The sequence below is a fragment of the Coregonus clupeaformis genome, chromosome 8, assembly GCF_020615455.1.
Source record: "Coregonus clupeaformis isolate EN_2021a chromosome 8, ASM2061545v1, whole genome shotgun sequence".
Classification (NCBI taxonomy): domain Eukaryota; kingdom Metazoa; phylum Chordata; class Actinopteri; order Salmoniformes; family Salmonidae; genus Coregonus; species Coregonus clupeaformis.
This window is the reverse complement of record NC_059199.1, coordinates 45,659,471-45,680,107: the sequence shown is the minus strand read 5'-3', so window position 1 is coordinate 45,680,107 and position 20,637 is coordinate 45,659,471. Positions and strand designations below refer to the sequence as shown.

Sequence of the window (20,637 nt, the reverse complement as noted above, 5' to 3'; positions counted from 1 at the left end):
AGACATGACCAACACACAGCCTCCATAACACCAGCAACAGCAGGTAGCTTCAAGGTACTGTAAAGGCCAAAATACATTTTCACAACTCTCTAAGTTGAAGAGTTTACAGTGTGACAGGGTTTAGGTCCACCGTGACATTATTCCATCTCATAAAAGTCTTACACTTAAACTGTACCATTCTGGAGCAACAAAGGTGCAATATGGGAAATACTGTGCGACACAGGCCCTGAGTTAATCAACAGTTGAGTTTAGGTCTATATCTGAGAACTTTGTTTGACCTTCTTGTTCCTTACAAATGTGTTTATATTTCAGTTAAAATATAAATGAAACATGGGTCCAGAGTAGGTTATCAAAATTGACCGGCTTAGTCAAAGAAATTCCTGGCACAGACTTTTCAAAATCAAACAAAAGAGTAATCTTGAATACATATAAACTAAAGGGGTAATCTTGAATATATATAAACCAGCATTTATACAGCGGGAGAGTCACATTTGTATGTTTGTATTTTAACTTCCTCATTCCAGCCATCCATTTCCTTAGCCCTGTGAGACCCAAGCATAGATCCAAATGAGGAATTCATGTTATTACCCTTCAGAAATACTTGTAGTAGGCCTCTGATTATGACAATAATCTGTTTTTTTTCTATTTCAAATGTATAGACAATTTTCTGGAAACGTTGCAAAAATGCAACATTGGGCTTCAATGGTAGGAAACATTTGTGGTAGGAAAACTGTAAAATGTTATTGAAATCACATCAAAGTGGATCAAAAGCATTTATATGTGATGGAACACATGTTCTAATGGTATATACATTTGAAATGAAGTCATATTTTGTCTGAAATAGTCAAATTAATAAACTTCACCAATCTACATTTTATTATTTTGATATCAACATTTTTTTTCAACAGATAAACTATTTTGTGTGTTTTCTATGTATGGAGAACATCTAACTTACTTTAAGTAACATTTGGTTGTCCTTTCAGGCTTCATTTGGAGAGATAACCCCCCATCTTACTTATTTACCATAAAATGAATGGTCGTCAATGGCAGTATGCTGACCTCATAAACCACACTTATATATATATGTATATATATACACACATTTTTGTTATTTTGATGTGTTACTCTTGAAGTATTTGGTTGTCCATATTTGCAGAATTTGGAAGGAAAACAATCTCTTTAACTTGTCTATCAATATATGTGTAAGAATATGGCCTTGTCTGAGTTTGACAACACTTACAAACACTTACCTCTAGCTCAGAATGTTTGTTGCTCGATTTCTTTTTTTCCCCAACATAAATCACTACATCTTCGAGAAGACAGGAACAAATATGCTTGTGTAGGGAACCAGTGTGGTGTCAGACGAGTGTACAGGTTTCTAATGTTTCAGAGGCTACAGATGCCACAGTAATCTTACTGACACACAACACTAAGAGATACATGTGTGTCTAAGGAGATGCACAATGTAGTGTTTCACATATTTTAGTTTAGGAACTGTACAGGATGCTATTTAGGAAACGTTGGGTCTCACAGGGTTAAATGTGTTTTTCTCCCCAGGGCATGGGCCAATGAGTTTGCATCCATATCAGGAAACAAGAAAGGAACTACCCTGACACACCTGGAGTTCATGTATTACATACTACAATTATGCAACGCACAACCATTGAATGAAATCCTTTTGTACCTTGATCAAGGAGCATACGCAAGTTTCAATAACATCAAGCACTCACCCTTCCTTGAAATACAAAAATATTTGTATTCAATGGGTATAGAAACAACATTACATGAAATGTACAGTACACTAAGCACCCATACCATAAAATAACCATTCATATCATAAACACATAAAACATTATTTACAATTAATACATTATTGCATGTTAATGGATGCAGCTGAGGTAAGAAAGTTATCTAACAACTTTTTACATGTTTTATTTCATTTTTTACATAGAGTAAATATTTGTATTATTTGATCACTTGAATCGAACGATCTCCTGAATAGCAAAGCGGATTATTTCATTGAAATCAAACTGGATGTATTTTCTCCAGTATCGCCGGTCCCTGCCGAAGGTCTGAGCTGGGTAACATGGACTTCCTGGAAACAAAAATGTAGATGGGTGTTCCAGTTAAATTACTAAAACAGACGAGAGCAGACCAATGTCCACGATTGCAGTCGAGTGGAGGTGCATCTGCGACAACCAAACGTTGGACACTGTAGTGGTCTTCCAAAAGCAAGGCTTATTTTAACTTGGCAGTGTCAACATAGCTGCAATTGTTCATACATTTTTCTAAAACTTCTCTCTACCTCCGTATCACACAGTCAAACTGAAAACATATTTGTGTACTATTAATTGGTTAGAGAGAGATCTCACAGATCACATTATATACTCTTAAGCTTATACTATTGTAACTATGAATCTCCGCCAAAAAGTTGGTTTCTGTTTCAGTCATGTTTTGGTCAAGTTTGTGTGGGTCAAGCAAAAACATGAATGACTGGTTGACAATAGTGCCTCCCACAATGCATACAATGGTTGCAGTGTGCAATTGGTGCAGAGACTTGCAGTCAACTGCATCAAAAACCGCATGACCTTAGATCATGTAGCCGCAAGCCAGACAATTTTTTGCCCCATAATGTAACACATTGAAAGTCGATTATCAGCGGTGATCAACGATAATCACCGACTGCATAAAACTGATCAGCACTACTGCATCCATACAGTTCAAACACATGGCACTAAATAAGCCACACCCCTAGTGACAAGGAGCCAAAATCCTACAATACCCAGAAGTAGTTCTAGGAGTTTTCAAAGTGGGAAACCTTCCACGGGAATGAATGTATGGGAACTTAGCATTTTCCCTCCTTTGTGACCCTAGTCATATTGAGAATAATAAAATTGGGAAAACTCACCAATTCCATGGAATATTCTAGCGACAGCTCTGCCAGAGAACTTCTCGTCACTGTGGTTGCCCAGGAAACTCTGAATATCCGTTCTGATCTGACCCTCCCAGTCCTTCATCTGAAAATAAACAAAACCCATCACAACACTTTCCTGGTGAAATGAATTGGACAAAAATAAACAGAATATACAGACTGAATTTAGACCAAATAATTTATGCAATCTACATACAGTATAGATCACAGGAGGTTGGTGGCACCTTAATTGGGGAGGACATGCGCGTGGTAATGGCTGGAGCGGAATGAGTGGAATGGTATCAAATACAGTGCATTCGGAAAGTATTCAGACCCCTTTACCTTTTCCACATTTTGTAACGTTACAGCCTTATTCTAAAATTGATTTTTTTTTAAATTTCCCCCTCATCAATCTACACACAATACCCCATAATGACAAAGCAAAAACAGATTTTTAGAAATGTATTACAAATATAAAAACTTAAACAGTATTCAGACCCTTTACTCAGTAATTTGTTGAAACACCTTTGGCAGCGATTACAGCCTTGAGTTTTCTTGGGTATGACACTACAAGCTTGGCACACCTGTAGCTCAGTTGGTAGAGCATGGCGTTTGCAACTCCAGGGTTGTGGGTTCGATTCCCACGGGGGGCCAGTATGAAAATGTATGCACTCACTAACTGTAAGTCGCTCTGGATAAGAGCGTCTGCTAAATGACTAAAATGTAAATGTAAATGTATTTGGGGAGTTTATCCCATTCTTCTCTGCAGATCCCCTCCACCTCTGTCAGGTTGGATGGGGAGCGTCGCTGCACAGCTATTTTCAGGTCTCTCCAGAGATGTTAGATCGGGTTCAAGTCCGGGCTCTGGCTGGGCCACTCAAGGACATTCAGAGACTTGTCCCGAAGCCACTCCTGCGTTGTCTTGGCTGTGTGCTTAGGGTTGTTGTCCTGTTGGAAGGTGAACCATCGCCCCAGTGTGAGGTCTTGAGCGCTCTGGAGTAGCTTTTCATCAAGGATCTCTCTGTACTTTGCTCCATTAATCTTTCCCTCAATCCTGACTAGTCTAACAGTCCCTGCCGCTGAAAAACATCCCCACAGCATGATGCTGCCACCACCATGCTTCACCGCAGGGATGGTGCCAGGTTTCCTCCAGACGTGATGCTTGGCATTCAGGCCAAAGAGTTCAATCTTGGTTTCATCAGACCAGAGAATCTTGACCAAGGACCTTCTCCCCCGATTGCTCAGTTTGGCCGGCCGGCCAGCTCTAGGAAGAGTCTTGGTGGTTCCAAATTTCATCCATTTAAGAATGATGGAGGCCACTGTGTTCTTGGGGACCTTCACTGCTGCAGAAATGTTTTGGTACCCTTCCCCAGATCTGTGCCTCGACACAATTCTGCCTTGGAGCTCTACGGACAATTCCTTCGACCTCATGGCTTGGTTTTTGCTCTGACATGCACTGTCAACTGTGGGACCTTATGTAGACAGGTGTGTGCCTTTCCAAATCCTGTCAAATCAATTGAATTTACCACAGGTGGACTCCAATCAAGTTGTAGAAACATCTCAAGGATGATCAATGGAAACAGGATGCACCTGAGCTCAATTTTGAGTCTCAAAGCAAAAGGTCTGAATACTTATGTAAATAAGGTATTTATGTTTTCGTTTTTTATACATTTGCCCATATTTCGAAGAACCTGTTTTCACTTTGTCATTATGGGGTATTGTGTGTAGATTGAGGAGGATATTTCTTTTTTCATCCATTTTAGAATAAGTCTGTAATGTAACAAAATGTTGAAAAAGTCAAGGGGTCTGAATACTTTCCAAATGCACTGTAAATCAAAACACATGGTTTCCATGTGTTTGATGCCATTACATTCGCTCTGTTCCAGCCATTATTTTGAGCTGTCCTCCCCTCAGCAGCCTCCTGTGGTATAGATACAGTAAAAACAGAACAATTATACATAATAAAAAAGTAGATAATAAACACATTTAAAGTAGAGGATATACAATATAAATTGTTTAAATATTATAAACTCACTTCGTTACTCTAAAATGGGAAGGTCCTGTTCTTACCAGATTTAGCTCTATTAGGTCATTATAAGGGTTATTTTATGTATTTATTAACCCATCTTGCACCACCCCTCTTCGGAGGACACATATCTTTTTTGTTTTTTACAGCTTTTCTGCTACATATACATACATTTTACATACACATTTTGCATACATGGTACTTTTATATACAGCAATCACATAACAATAACACATTACTGAACATAAGCTCTTTAATCCCACCCCTCAGCCACTCTCAGCCCATCCCACCTATCTCCATAGACCACCCTCGTTTGGTTTTCATGTGCCATACATTTTTCAATTGTAAGGGTACTTTGTTAAGTTTAGTATTAGATCAAGGCATTAGTGTGACTTACACCCAGTAAAAACCATCACAGAATCTTAGGAGACACGAACCTTGCATTTCATCAACACCTCGTCCTCTCCATCCTTCTCCTCCTGGAACTTCCTGCTCAGGTCCAGGTCTCTCCTCTTGTCAAAGTAATCTCCCAGAAGCCCTTTCAGCTTCAGGCTTCGCCTCTCGTCCAGCTGGTCTGTGCAGGATCTGCAGCTCGTGTATGCGACGCTGCAGAGACATACAGTGTGGCTTTATCAAAACAGAACAACGCAGAAAGAGTAATAATAAAAACAGGTCACCTGAAAGATGCACAGTAGCATGAACTGATCTAGAAATGTCTTAGAAATATCAATAATGTCTTTAAACATACTCCAAGCACCATTGGGTTAACAGCTCCAATAACAGGCCTATCAGGCCATGAAACTCTGGTAACCAGGACCCACTTCAATACGTTTTCGATTTTCCTCTATGGTCCAATTTGGTGCTATATTTGTGTAGCCTAGTGCTGGTTAGAGTTCTGAATACTGGTGTAGTGTAATGTAGGTTAGCGCTGACCTGCGGAAGGCCTTGAAGCAGGCTTTGAGTTGGTACAGCTTGGTCCTCTCCTGGGCCACCACCCTGTCATGGAGGAACTCACACACCCGGTCCATCTCGTCCGGGGTCAAGTCACCGTAGGAACGGAAATAGAATGACAGGTTGGAGAACTCCACCAAGACTCCTGGAGAAGAGATGGAGATATATGAAGGACAGGTTGGACAACTCTACCAAGACAGGATATATATGGAGATAGTAGATGTATAATTACTTCTCTTGAATGGATTTTTATCTAAATGTAACACTCACTCAGACAGACACACACACTTCATCTGTTTTGTGACTCACTATGGTTTATTAACACACGTTTTAATAACCAGTGCACACACACAAGTGTGACACACATTCTTTACTATGCTCCACTGTAGTTAGCATTTTTTCAACTATAAAAACACTCATACACACACACACACACACCTCTGTTTGTGGCCCACTGTAGTTGTCTGAGGCCTCTCTTCACCAGACCCAGCTGCCAGCCCATAGTGTCTGCCACCTCCACCACGTCAAAGTCCAGCGAATCACAGGCCTCCACTCGCTCCCCCGCCATCCGTTTCCGGGCCAACACCACGGCAACAGGTGGGCAGCTGCCAATCAGACGGCACACACCCATCATCACCACACAGATACCACCGCTCACCATAAACATTACTTATATGCAGCAAAACGGTTTAAGCACCTTGTAAACATTAGTAATCTATTGCCTGAACATAAAAATACCAAACCGCTCACATGACAAATGTACCACTGACTTTACTTGACCACAAAAACATCACATGAGCAAATAATACACACCTACATACACAACCTATCGAACATGACTTCGTTTCTTACAGGTAAACAGTCTACTGTAACAGACTGGCCAGGTGTTCAGAGTGAATTTGCAGTACTTATTGAGGTTCTGCAAACTCAAAATGCACACAGTTTTAATTTTTTATTATACGGTGTGCCCTAATGAACATGAGCCGGGTGGTTTGATGTTGTCCTACCTCTTGGTGAGTTTGCGGAGCTGCTGAGGGCCGTTGTAACAGACCATCTTACAGACGGAGAGGGTGGGGTGGAGCAGCTCTACCCACTGCTGAGGGTGCAGCTCCAGATAGCACAGCAGAGTCTCCAAACCTGGCAGACACACAGAGGGGACACAGTCTTTGACTTAGAATGATTCAAGTTATATTGTTACTCTGGTGTCTGTGAAGGGCAGGCGGGGAGACTCACTGGTCTTGACAGAAAAAGCAGAATTAAAGTGGGACTTCTATTTCGTATTTACTATTTTCTGATCCTTGAATCAATTATCTGAATGACACAATTGGCCGTTTGATTGAATGAAACAGACAAGATATTTCACCTGTCCTGTGTTAGGTATAGTGAGGTACTCACCTTCCTCAGTGATGTCCAGGGCTTCCACAGTGTCCTGTATAGGGATGGTCCTCTCATGGGTGTGACACACCCTAGTCGTGGGCCAATCATCACCTCCCCCTGGCACCACCTCCTCTTCCACATCCTGTTCTCCATCCCCTCTCTGGGGAAGTGGGACACTCGACTCTGGTGGTTCTTTCTGCTCCCCCTCCGATGGTTGAAGAGTTGGTACATCCTTGTCCTCAGTATGGACTTTGGCCTGTTCCAACTGCTCGACAGGGGTGTTTTGACTAGTCTCCTTTGTGTGTTCCGGTGCTGCAGCAGAGGTCTCATCACAGGTGTCCATCAGTTCCATCATCTCGGAGTCGTCAACCTCCTCCTGAGCCTAAGACAGCATTAAAGAAATGAGAGAAAAACTCCTCAAAAAGATATGCTTGGTTTACAGTGAGGGAAAAAAGTATTTGATCCCCTGCTGATTTTGTACATTTGCCCACTGACAAAGAAATGATCAGTCTATAATTTTAATGGTAGGTTTATTTGATCAGTGAGAGACAGAATAACAACCAAAAAATCCAGAAAAACGCATGTCATAAATGTTATAAATTGATTTGCATTTTAAATGAGGGAAATAAGTATTTGACCCCCTCTCAATCAGAAAGATTTCTGGCTCCCAGGTGTCTTTTATACAGGTAACGAGCTGAGATTAGGAGCACACTCTTAAAGGGAGTGCTCCTAATCTCAGCTTGTTACCTGTATAAAAGACACTGTCCACAGAAGCAATCAATCAATCAGATTCCAAACTCTCCACCATGGCCAAGACCAAAGAGCTCTCCAAGGATGTCAGGGACAAGATTGTAGACCTACACAAGGCTGGAATGGGCTACAAGACCATCGCCAAGCAGCTTGGTGAGAAGGTGACAACAGTTGGTGCGATTATTCGCAAATGGAAGAAACACAAAATAACTGTCAATCTCCCTCGGCCTTGGGCTCCATGCAAGATCTCACCTCGTGGAGTTGCAATGATCATTAGAACGGTGAGGAATCAGCCCAGAACTACACGGGAGGATCTTGTCAATGATCTCAAGGCAGCTGGGACCATAGTCACCAAGAAAACAATTGGTAACACACTACGCCGTGAAGGACTGAAATCCTGCAGCGCCCGCAAGGTCCCCCTGCTCAAGAAAGCACATATACATGCCCGTCTGAAGTTTGCCAATGAACATCTGAATGATTCAGAGGAGAACTGGGTGAGTGTTGTGGTCAGATGAGACCAAAATGGAGCTCTTTGGCATCAACTCAACTTGCCGTGTTTGGAGGAGGAGGAATGCTGCCTATGACCCCAAGAACACCATCCCCACCGTCAAACATGGAGGTGGAAACATTATGCTTTGGGGGTGTTTTTCTGCTAAGGGGACAGGACAACTTCACCGCATCAAAGGGACGATGGACGGGGCCATGTACCGTCAAATCTTGGGTGAGAACCTCCTTCCCTCAGCCAGGGCATTGAAAATGGGTCGTGGATGGTATTCCAGCATGACAATGACCCAAAACACACGGCCAAGTCAACAAAGGAGTGGCTCAAGAAGAAGCACATTAAGGTCCTGGAGTGGCCTAGCCAGTCTCCAGACCTTAATCCCATAGAAAATCTGTGGAGGGAGCTGAAGGTTCGAGTTGCCAAACGTCAGGCTCGAAACCTTAATGACTTGGAGAAGATCTGCAAAGAGGAGAGAGACAAAATCCCTCCTGAGATGTGTGCAAACCTGGTGGCCAACTACAAGAAATGTCTGACCTCTGTGATTGCCAACAATGGTTTTGCCACCAAGTACTAAGTCATGTTTTGCAGAAGGGTCAAATACTTATTTCCCTCATTAAAATGCAAATCAATTTATAACATTTTTGACATGCGTTTTTCTGGATTTGTTTGTTGTTATTCTGTCTCTCACTGTTCAAATAAACCTACCATTAAAGTTATAGACTGATAATTTCTTTGTCAGTGGGCAAACGTACAAAATCAGCAGGGGATCAAATACTTTTTTCCCTCACTGTATGTCCTACACAGAAAGAAATACAATTACAATGAAGGTGTTGTATTTAATTCAATGGTGCAATAAAACTTGTTAAAATAAACATTTTTGACATGAATTCTAAATCAAGTTTTTTTGTAATTTCTTAAAAAAAGGTCCAATGCAGCCCTTTTTATTTTAATATCAAATCATTTCTGGGTAACAATTAAGTACCTTACTGCAATTTCAATTTCTCAACAAATACATTTGCTAGGACTATCTGGGAGTGGTCTAAATGGGGAGGGAAAAACTGAAAACTAGTTATTGGCAGAGAGGTTTGGAACTCTCTTTCTTATTGATCTATTAACTAATTTACCGCCTGGTGATGTCACCAAGCTGGCCAAAACTCCATCCCTCCAAAACAGGCTGAAATTTCAGGCATTTTTTTTCCAAACAGCTCTTATACTAAAAGGGCATTATCATCATTATCACAATTTCACAGTATTATTCCAACCTCATAGTGTGGAAATATATATAAAACACAGGGAAATCAGGTTTTTGACTGCAGTGGCCCTTTATTTGGGGTTCATATAATGGCCATAGGCTGTTCATGTCCAATGAGTGTAGATGGAGAGAAGGGGGAAAAGACTACATAAGTATGCCAACATTACCCTGGCTAGATCCTGCTGTTTCTGGTGGATCTGTCTGCACTTGCAGGGAGGAAACACCTTCTGGACCAGCTTCTTCACAGTGTAGTGGTCCACCGTGTCCGCATAGATGTGCCTCCGCAACTCATGCAGGTCCCCTCCCTACAACGACAGCAGACAAGAATGTAGGATTACAGTGATGTTGAATAAAATATAAAAAATCCAACAAATAGTGTACATCCAACAACATCAAAAAATAACAATCTTTTAGAAACCTCACCTCAGGATCCAGGAAGAGATGACAGTGGGCCGGTAACCAGTCTCTCCCTGCCCTCCCGATCTCCTGCACGTAGCTCTCGAAGCTCTTGGGCATGTTGTAGTGCACGATGCCGCGCACGTCCGACTTGTCCAGGCCCATGCCGAAGGCTACCGTGGCGACCACAACACGCAGCTCTCCACACATGAAGTTGTTCTGGACGCGACGGCGCTCAGAGGACGACATGCCGGCGTGGTAGGACTCAGCCATCCACTTCAGAGGCTTACGGATCTTCTTCCTGGCTGAGGGAACACAGCAGAGAGAGGTCAGGGCCCGTGTTCACAAAGCATCTCAGAGTACAAGTGCTTCAAAACTCCTAATCTTTTATTGACATCAAGCCAAACGCAAATAGATAGGTACCCAAAGCTTTCTTCTTCTTCTCTACAGGGTTGTCGTCTTCCTCCTGGCTGGCTGTACGGTTAGATTCCTTCAATAGCACCCCCTGGAGGCAGGTCCTGAGCAGGGCAGATATACGGGTCGTCTCGTCTCTCCTGGTGCAGTAGACGATGACGGACTCCAGAGACCCAAACCTCTCTCCCTTCAGCAGAGACACCAGGGCCTGGACAGGGGAAAGGACATGCAGCATCAGACCTGGGTTCAAATACTCAGGGCTCTACGCTGACATTATTTTTTACATTTTTTAAAGTTGAAAAATGTAAGAGCACACAAAGAAATTTAGGAGCACAATGAAAGTATTTGAGGAAGAGTGTTTTTATGATAAGAAAGGACAAAATGTGAATGAATAAAAGGTTTTTGGAGTGTTCCATGCTCAATCAAGACACAATGTATCCTCAAATATTTGAGTCACTCAGGTGAGACACATTTTCAGCTGCCCCTTTAAGGGCGGGAGGTTACCGTGGTAATGGGGAACTTGCATGTCTTGGTGCTTTCAAGACAATTGGGAGCTCGGGAAAATCATGGTCAAATCATGATGTCAATGATCTATAGGTAGGAACGTCAGCACTCAAGAAAGTTGCACGAGTTTCCAACTTAGAATTCCCAGTTGGATGACCATTCAAAAAGATTTTCCCAGTCGGTGCTCGAGTTACCAGTTGTCTTGAACGCACTGGAGTCATCAAGTCAGAGATTTCCGAGTTTCCAGTTGTTTTGAACGCGGCATCCATCTGTGAGGGTTTTGACTAGAAAATATATCCTTTCAAGACATGACCGTCTGTGAGAGATGAGATTCTCCTATGTCTCTTCACTAGCAGTTGAGCAAGCTCCAACTAACATTGAAAAGCAACCTAGCATGTGAACAAAACTATGTTAATAACCAAGAAACACAGGGGCAAAGTCACACTTTAGTAGACTTTTGGGTCAAATCAAATTTCTGTCTGTGCGCTTCTAAAAATGAATCTTTCAACTCAGTGCACGAAGCGCCCCAGGCAACATTGCTGCGTGCGAGGTGGGATATACAGGACTCTATGTAGTTCTTTGCGTGATTAAAATGGTCGAACTGTAGAGCCCTGATTCTATTTGTTTTATTTTAAATACTTTAGCTCTGCTTGCCTGGCCCATGGAACCGATGAGCGATGCCAAATTGCAAACTCCATCCATGAAAGAAAACACATACTACTTGCATCCTGGTCTGCACAGCATACACACTCTAATGTTGCAGATAAAAACGTATTGTAGAACAGATACTGTATGATGTAAAATAGTGAATGGTGTCAGATCTATCTATTACAGTTCTATGTTCTGAACATTCTGAATGTTTCACTACACTAAACACCTCAACTAAGGGTGTGCTGAGTAGTCGGACAAAATGAGTATCGTAACGGATATTGGACATTTTCTGGATACGATTATGATCCAAGTATTTTTTGTAATTATCCATGATTGGAAAAAAAGTTATTTTCGGGTGCCAGCAAGCATCTTTCTCATAGCTAACAATAGCTAACAAGTGGGGCAAGGTTAGGGAAAAAATATGAAACTTTTATGCGCATTCTGACTAAGTAACAGCTAACTTGGCTGCCCGCTGCAAGTTGAGGACACACACCCACCCACCCCTCTGCGCGCTGCTCCTAATCTGCAGCTTTTTTGCAGTGAGAACATGCAGGGAGGTATTTTGCCAACATCGATTTAGGCATCTGATCCGACTATCAACTGTCGATTACGAATACGAGTATGGCCATCTCGACACACCCCTAACCTCAACCATATGTATGTGTGTGTGTACGTTGCTAACCTACCTGGTCCTTGTCTCGGTCCATGGAGACAGACAGCTGCAGGTTGTGAGGCACGGCGGCCGAGCGGACAGCGATACCGTCCTGGTCAGTAATGTCCAGGTGTTGAGCGATGTCCAGGGCTGTGGACAGGGTGGCGGTGGCAGTCAGACCCAGCAGGCAACGCACGCCTAGGCGGTCCCTCAACACCTAGGAGATGGAACAGAGGTGAAGACTTGCAATAGCTCCCTGAGCTACAGTAATGCTTAGGCTTTAGCTCAGCAGGCTAAGATAGTCTTGCGGGGTGCAGATGACCTGGACGGTCCCTCAACACCTAGGAGACTGAACATACATTAAGAGGACACTTCAACACTGAGGGGAAGAATGGCATTTACTGTTTGTGTGTGAGCCATGTACAGCTAGAATGATAAGAGACAGGCTCCTAATTTAGGAAAGGACTTAAAAAACATTGAGTTATTATTTTTCATTTTAAATGAGTTATTCAAATGTTTTATAAACAAAGCGGCCATTGACGGTTTTATATATGAGAGAAGACATGGCATAACATTTCCTTCTAATAAAATATCTTTGGTTTTGCTTGTTTTGTGGGTTGAGAGACAATTCAAATGGATTTAGGAATTCCTGACATTGAGTTACAATGTTTTATTTGCAGTTGCAAACATGGAACCTAAGTGGAAAGAACAGAGCTTCTGCTCTTCTTTGATCTGACACTTACTTGACAGTTGCTGTTTATCATTTATTGGGTGTCCAATGGCCAGATCTCACCTTGCAGAGGCGGAGGTAGCAGGGCCTGAAGTTGTGTGACCACTCTGAGACACAGTGGGCCTCGTCAATACAGGCAAAGGCCACCGGGGGGAGCTGGTCAGCTGGGGGCAGACAGCCAGAGCCAGAGTGACCTCCACCTACCAACGCCTCAGGGGACAGGAGCAGGACATGGACCTCACCTGCCTTAACCTGGCGGTAACACACAGACAGAGATACACAAAGCATATACAATAAAATGAGAATCAGAAAATGGTAGTTTCATGCAAATCACCATCAATGCAAATATGACTGATACCATTGTAGTAGCAGTTTCACGGCATCACACAGACAGATGACACACACAGACAGGTTATGAATGAGCAAAAATATATATCACTGAGAGATATTGAACCCTAATGCCGGAACAACATGATCAACATTATCAATGGCTCAGTTGGTATGGTAGAGCAAGCATGACTAAGTCGGTTTGGGTAAAAAGCATCTGTATATATATATATAAATTCAGTTAAAGTCTGACAAATATAAACGTTATGCAAAAATAGAGGAAGCAGATGTTTAGGACTAGATAGAGCATAGTTTAACTAAGCAGATTGTAAGAGGATATCAGTACCTTCTCGACGGCTGCCTCCCTCTGTTTTTTAGACATATTGGAATGAATAGCAGCTGCTTTCAGTTTGGATGGGAGTCCAGATAGCTAAGGAGACAAAATAATTTACTGTCAGTATTTCATTCAATTACCTATTTTGAGACATTCACAAGACAGTGTCCGTATCAATAATTTATTGTATAACTACGGGACAGATATGTTACCTGATCGTCCATAAGAGACACCAGTGGTGACACCACCAAAGTGATACTGTTGGACCTCTGGGCATAGAGGTAGGCTGGTAGCTGGTAGCACAGAGACTTGCCCATGCCCGTAGAGAGCACCACTAGAGTGGACATCCCTGGTGAGTGACACATACATACACACACACACACAACGTGAGCATCGTGCTTGTAACAAACACAAATCTGTACGTGAGGAAGCGACTACTTGTTCTATCTCCACAATATCAACTGAGGTAGTAAATGAAGCGCTGTATAATTCTGTTCACCGTGTTTTACCCTCTTCATGCATACCTGATAGAATTCTCATGATGGCCTGTTCCTGCCCTGGTCTGAAAGACCTGTACCCAAAGTCTTTGAGTGCTTCATAAACTTCAGAACGTGCCGCTGCAGAAACAAAGTAAGAACATGGGTATATAATAGGTATATAAACCCTACTGTACTATTTATTTGACTAGCTGAATCAATCGACCAAATCAAATGTATTTTATAAAGCTCTTTTTACATCAGCAGTTGTGCTTTATAGATACTAGGCCTAGAAACAATTAATTGAATAATGTATTTTTTTTAAACAGGGTACCTTGTACTTTGCCGTCCTCCCCTAGGGGGTAGAGGGGCTGCATGGGGGGAGGAGGGGGAGGGCGCTCGTAGTCTGGCCTGATCACATTCAACAACACCTCATCACCATCCTCCTGCTGCTTCTCTCCCTGACTCTCATTCTCCTCTTTAACACTGGGGGGCGCCACTGTGTAACAGAGAGATAGACATAGGTTGTGTAACAGAGATAGACATTTGTGTAACAGAGATAGACATATGTGTATCCCAAATGGCACCCCATTCCCTTTATTTTGCAATTATAAAGAGAAAAGGGTGTACTATAAAGGGACTAGGGTGTCATTTGGGACGTAACCATCGACAGAGGGACCTCATGTACAGAGCTGTAATTACTTAATTCCACCACTGGTCTAGAGGTCAGCTTTAGAGTCGAGTTTGTTATGACTGAGTTTTGAATTGGAGTTGGGAGAAACTGAGCCTAAATCAGTTGTTGTTATGGGCAAGGAACTGGGAGGAAGTAACCGGAGTGAGAGAATTGCAGGGGGGTAAGCATGAGCTCTTTGACCTTTTGGCATGCAGGTTAGTTTAGTAGCATGACATCATTGCCTTGCCAGACAGTGGAGGAGCTGTTATGCTCATCTAGTTTTAAACCGCAGGTCTGTCTGTTCCATCTTGGCTTAGAGGGGCCTCTGTTTCTGCTTGCACAATCACTCCGACATCGTCTGTGTGTGGGGCTCTATGTGCTTCCCAAATGGGCCCTGGTCAAAAGTAGTGCACTATATAGGGAATAAGGTGCCATTTGGGATGCAGCCCGTGCTATGAAAATGAGTGTTGAGCGTTCCGTGGGGACCCTCCGTGATTGGTCTTACCAGTGACATTTCCCCCCCTTAAGTCCGTGCTAGACACATCTTGCGGGCTCCGGTCCCTTACAGTACAGACTGTATCCAGCTAAACTAAATAGCTGCTTGGGTTTGGAGTTGTGGTTTTACCTCCAGTTGGGATGTCTGGGGCCTGCGTTCAGACATGTGGCGAGTGGAGATGTATTGCAGTGAGTGGAAAGACGGGTCAGACACTGTGCCAGGGCCGGAGGGCTTCATCATAACAGACTGCTTTTAACATCAGGCACAAGTCTAGCCCATTGTAATCCAAAGCGTGTGAGTGTGTGTGTTGATTATCTATCAGTGGTTTGGAGTTGTGTTTCTACTACTGAAACAGATGTTCTGGGCTACTGAAGGGAGTTAGACTTGGGTGAAATACTCACTGTTGATAGATACACTGGAATAACCTCCCTTATCATTAACAAACTACATCATCGTGATCAACAAAGTTAGTGAGTGTATGGGGAGGATTCTAATTAGTCCCATTTCTACAAAGTTAGTGTCTATTTAACTTATTGTGATGCTTCAAAGTATGCGTGTCCCAAATAGCACCCTATTCCATTCATAGTGCCCTACTTCTGACCCATAGGGCTAAGGTCAAAAGGAGTGCACAATATAGCGAATAGGGTGCCATTTGATATGTACATTGGGAATATTTTGATTGAGATTGAAGGGATAATCTGCCTCAACATTTTCACTAAAGTAAATCTCGTCACCAGACAGGGTGACAATGACATACCCAGACGCTCGGAACGCAGAGTGCCCGTTGCCCGGGCAACGTCCTCCAAGGTTGGCAGCTCAAAGGGCTCCTCCTCAACCGCAGACGCCTCATCAGCAGCAGCACTGTCTACTGCAGCTGCAACTGGAAACAGGTTAAATAGGGGTTATATTACAGTCAATATATAACATTCACAGGGTACAGGGATTTATTCAGAAACGTAAAAAATGTTGCAGACAGAAATGTCATGTATAGAGCTTAAATTACTATTGTATAGGACAGAGAATCAGATCTGTTGAACAAAATACATTTCTATCTGAATGTTCTGTAATGTTGCACCTGACCTTCCTCAACAGACCTCAGGTGCATCAAAGAAAATGGTTTAGCACAGTATTTTTGATGTATCAACCTAGTAAAGATAAGTATGACGTGGTAAATGAAACTAGTTTCTGAAGAACCAATCATCTAAACAAGCTAATTTAGCTACCACAGCTCATAGTGAATTGTTACAGCATTCTTCAGTCGTCAGACGACCATGTACTGCAGGGTTCTTCAATTCTGGTCCTGTAGGGCCGAAACACCTCTGTTTTTCATCCTCTCCTTCTAATCAGGGGCTAATTCAGACCTGGGACACCAGGTGAGTGCAATTAACTACCAGGTAGAAATAAAAAACAGAAGTGTTTCGGCCCTCCAGGACCAGAATTGAAGAACCCTGATGTACTGTCTGTCCTGTGACCTCTCACCTCTGCCCTTGCAGTTCATAGCCCAGTGTCCTGTGCCTCCGCACTTGAAGCAGCTGTCGCCTGGACGATTGAACCCTCCGAAGCCGCCTCTAAACCCGCCTCTGCCTCTTCTGCTGAAGCCCCCTCTAAACCTTGAGTCTGGCCCTCCAAACCTCTCCCCCTTTAGCTGGAACTTCTCCATGGTCAACTGAAACAGAAAGAAAACAGGATAAATGCTGCTATATGTTGATATCATATATAAGTAATGTCTTCCTAGGCAGGGACAGTATGCTGTTCATCTACAGTATGTACTCAAACAGAGAATCATTCTGAACTAGCCTGATTTTAGCCAATACCTGCCACCCTACATATTGTTGTTGTAGAATAACTGTACTGTATGTATTTTGTAATGCTACTATTACTACTAGAGTTTTCTTACCTGCTTCCGTAGGCCAGCGCCCCTACATGCATATCCTTTAACGTGAGACTTCTTTTTCAGGTTGATCTTCACAAAGTTACCGTCCGAGTTCTTGGTGGCTCTGTGTAGATGAATGGAGCAACAGAAAATCACATTAATACAAAACAATTACATTAGTAAAAATAAGGTCCTGTTATATGACAATTACAGTCAATGAGGAATATGTATTTAAAGGGGCTATCGAGAGTGCATAGGTCAATTTGTAAATATAAATAATATTGTTTGATTAAATATATTAGTAGTCTAAGGGAAATAGAGAGTATAACCCACTTAGGTCTCATAGTGTTTCTCCCTCTGTTCCTGGCAGCGTTGATATCTTCCTCATCCACCTCTCCTAGGAGGTTCTCCTGTGGAACCCTTGGTTTCTGCTTCACCACTTCCTTCTCTGTGACATCACCATCCTCCTTGTCGCTGACGTCTCCATCATCTGTCTTAGCCGCCTTCTTCCTCGCTCGGGGGGCTTTTTTGGGACTCCCGCCATCAGCTATATCCTCTTTTTTTGTCCTCCTCCTCTTTTTCACCGCCCCCTCCACTTTCTCCGTGCCTTCAGGGTTCTCTCCATCTGTGTCAGGATCCCTTTTACTTTTTCCGCCCTTTTTCTTTGTACCCTTCTTCTCCAGTCCGAGCTCGTCACCTTCGGCCTGCGGTGGCTGCGTTGACACTCTTGCCTCCTCCACAACCCTTCCTCCCCGGCCCTTTCTGGCCCTCGCTTGAGATTTCTTGGCAGTGGTGGCGCCGATGGCGGTCTCTTCTGTCGTTCCACCCTCTGTCTGTCCTTTGAGACCTGATCTGGTTTCTCCATCCTCTCCTTCTCCTCCTCCGGAGCCAGACCCTAATGAGGAGCGTTGTCCAGCGGGCCACAGACTGGCTGGGTCTGCTGCAGACGTTACGCCACAACAAATATGGGGCTGGTGCTCGTCAGGAGAAGGCCGAGCCTGTGTTATGGTACTCTTGGAAGCCCTCTCCCCCAGGAGAGTTGTCCCTTCGTTCTGCCTGGAAGGTGTAACAAAGGAACTGGCGGCACGTCCTGCGTTCTCTCCCTTGCCAGTGCCTCCCCCTTTGGCGTACGGCGAACTCACTGCCGCCTCCATGGCGAGAGGCAAATTACCCACAACCGGCTTCTCCGCGTCAACCACCTCGTCAAACACCTGACATCTCTCCAGCCAGCTGCTGTCTACAGAGGTCAGCCTCTTGGTGAAGGTCTGTCTGAGCTGCTGGGCCCTGCTGCCTGCCTGTCTGTCTGATGAGGATGCCCCCGCTGCAGGAGACCACAGCTTGGATGGTGTGAAGGCTGTGAGGGGCTCAAACGGCTCCTCCGCCGGCTGCTGTGGGTGTTCTGTCCCTCTCTGCATTGGAGAGGCCAGGGGGTCTTGACGTGTGTTGGCTGGCTTTGGTAGAGGGGATAACAGTGTATGGCTGTCTGGGCTCTGGCCATCTTTAAACGACTTCAGAGGTGTTCGACGAGGAGTGAACGACTTCTTCAGAGAAACCGGTCTCTCCTAGAAACAGTTTATAGTGCAGGAAAAATGTATATATTTAAAATGGCAGAGCTACAAATTCTCCACATCTGATTCATGATTACTTGCAATTGCAGTTTGTAATTTACACTAACAGTCTTCATCTATGCAAATCACATTTATGCTACAGAGTTTGCAAAACACAAAGTGAGGAACTGGACACAGCCAAACTACACACACACACACACACACACACCGTACCTTTGTTAGAGCTCCCAGGTCCAGGTTTGACTTGAGCTTCATGCCAAAGTACTGGGCCGAGGCTTGGAGGGACTCCCTGTCCTTGGCTGTCAGAGTCAGTTTGGGGGCAGCCACCGGCATGCTCTTACGGTTCAGCTGAGTACCCCAGCAATCTGATTCCTTCAAAGAGAAAACATATTAAAAGGAGCAATCTGCAACAAAGCTGTCAATGGGTATACATCATTATTTGAAAAGTCCCAAAATGTATGTACAAATATCAAATTGCCCCTTTAAGTACAGTTAACTAGTTATAACTGGGGTTTAGGAGATTTATAATAATATAATTATACTGAACCGAATGTAACCTACCTTCTCAGATGACGGAGTCTGTGCGGTAGGTGTTGGGTCTGTGTGCCCATTGCTGCTGTTTTCTTTTGCTTGCTTGAGTTTTCGATATTCTTTGTAGAGCTCTGTGAAACACATGCAGAAACACAAAGCAACATATTTTAGTGACTGACATTAATTATAGAAGGATACCTGGGTCCTATTCAGTAGAAGCAAACGGACCAAAATGGAGGGACCTAGCTGAATTTGTCAAATAAGAAACACTTGTTTTTGTTTATCTGTTGCTAAACATTTTGCTACGGTGTTCACTAATGAATACAAGCCTGAGGACAGCAATATATTTATCCTGTGTTTCAGTTCTGTTCATGCAGGGAGTCAGTTGATTATTGACATGCACTTACTTTTAGTCTCTTCTGGGGCTCCGTCAATATCACCCTGAAAAATAGAACAATTCAGAGTGGGAAAGACTATACTGTAGTCTCCGAGTAATGCATGATACAGTAATTAAATAGATAACTAGCTACATAGCTAGCTACCTTGTTGGGCTTTCTTTGATGTTCTTGAACAAATGACTGCTCCCAGGTTTTCAGAAGAATCTTGATATCATTGTATCGATCCATCACTTCCACAGATTTATTATCGACCTTGTAGGAATCAGTTTGCTGATATGACGAATAATAAATATTATAGCCGGCAGCAATTTGTTGGAAATGTGACATGTTAGACAGTTCAGAGAGTTTGTGCAAGCTTGAAAGTTATCTATATAACTAGTCAGTGATTTTAGCAGTATCCAAACAGCTGGCTCTCATGACAGTAATACTGCAAGTCATTGTTATCATTCATTATAAATGTAGTAGCTACCTAACGTTTCAGACAAGAGAGCCACATATGAGAATGTAAACCATGTCAAATCAGAGAGCAGACACACAGCTAGCATTAGCCATCTGACTCCTCTGAGCTAAAGCTAAAACAGTGGGTTCACAAAGTCCCAAAAGTCTGTCATCTCAAGCGAAATAAGTCTGACGTTTCTTACCTGACTGCGGGCAATAAAAAATTATCCTAAACGCTGTCTTAAAGGGTTTAATTCAGGTTCTTACACCAGGAAAATGACATACCTAGTTATTGTGCAGAGCAGATGTTTTTTCCACAATTTTAGCGCGCTGTAGAAATGACGTCCACCTTTCTACCAATCGAAGGCTGCTGAGGAAGTAAAACCCAATCAGAATTAAGGATTACT

General features: G+C 43.1%; 1 protein-coding gene across 2 annotated transcripts; it reads right to left on the bottom strand.

Moving 5' to 3' along the window:
- Window positions 1-1,916: 1,916 nt before the first annotated feature.
- On the bottom strand, window positions 1,917-20,596 carry recql4 (RecQ helicase-like 4). Of its 2 annotated transcripts, none has more exons than XM_041883539.2 (25): window positions 20,516-20,596; window positions 19,937-20,062; window positions 19,802-19,835; window positions 19,425-19,525; window positions 19,077-19,235; window positions 17,629-18,857; window positions 17,320-17,419; window positions 16,902-17,088; window positions 16,180-16,302; window positions 14,588-14,752; window positions 14,302-14,394; window positions 13,990-14,126; window positions 13,790-13,873; window positions 13,180-13,368; window positions 12,421-12,603; window positions 10,589-10,787; window positions 10,193-10,470; window positions 9,937-10,074; window positions 7,284-7,647; window positions 6,896-7,025; window positions 6,327-6,493; window positions 5,871-6,033; window positions 5,375-5,543; window positions 2,909-3,017; window positions 1,917-2,095 (listed from the first exon to the last, which is right to left on the bottom strand). In XM_041883539.2, the coding sequence occupies exons 2-25, from the start codon at window positions 20,018-20,020 to the stop codon at window positions 1,974-1,976; spliced, it is 4,707 nt and encodes a 1,568-aa protein (XP_041739473.2). In that variant the 5' UTR covers window positions 20,021-20,062; window positions 20,516-20,596; the 3' UTR covers window positions 1,917-1,973. The 2 variants fall into 2 exon arrangements, with proteins under 2 accessions (XP_041739473.2, XP_041739474.2); XM_041883540.2 differs by having other exon boundaries at window positions 20,434-20,519.
- Between the last annotated feature and the right edge of the window lie 41 nt (window positions 20,597-20,637).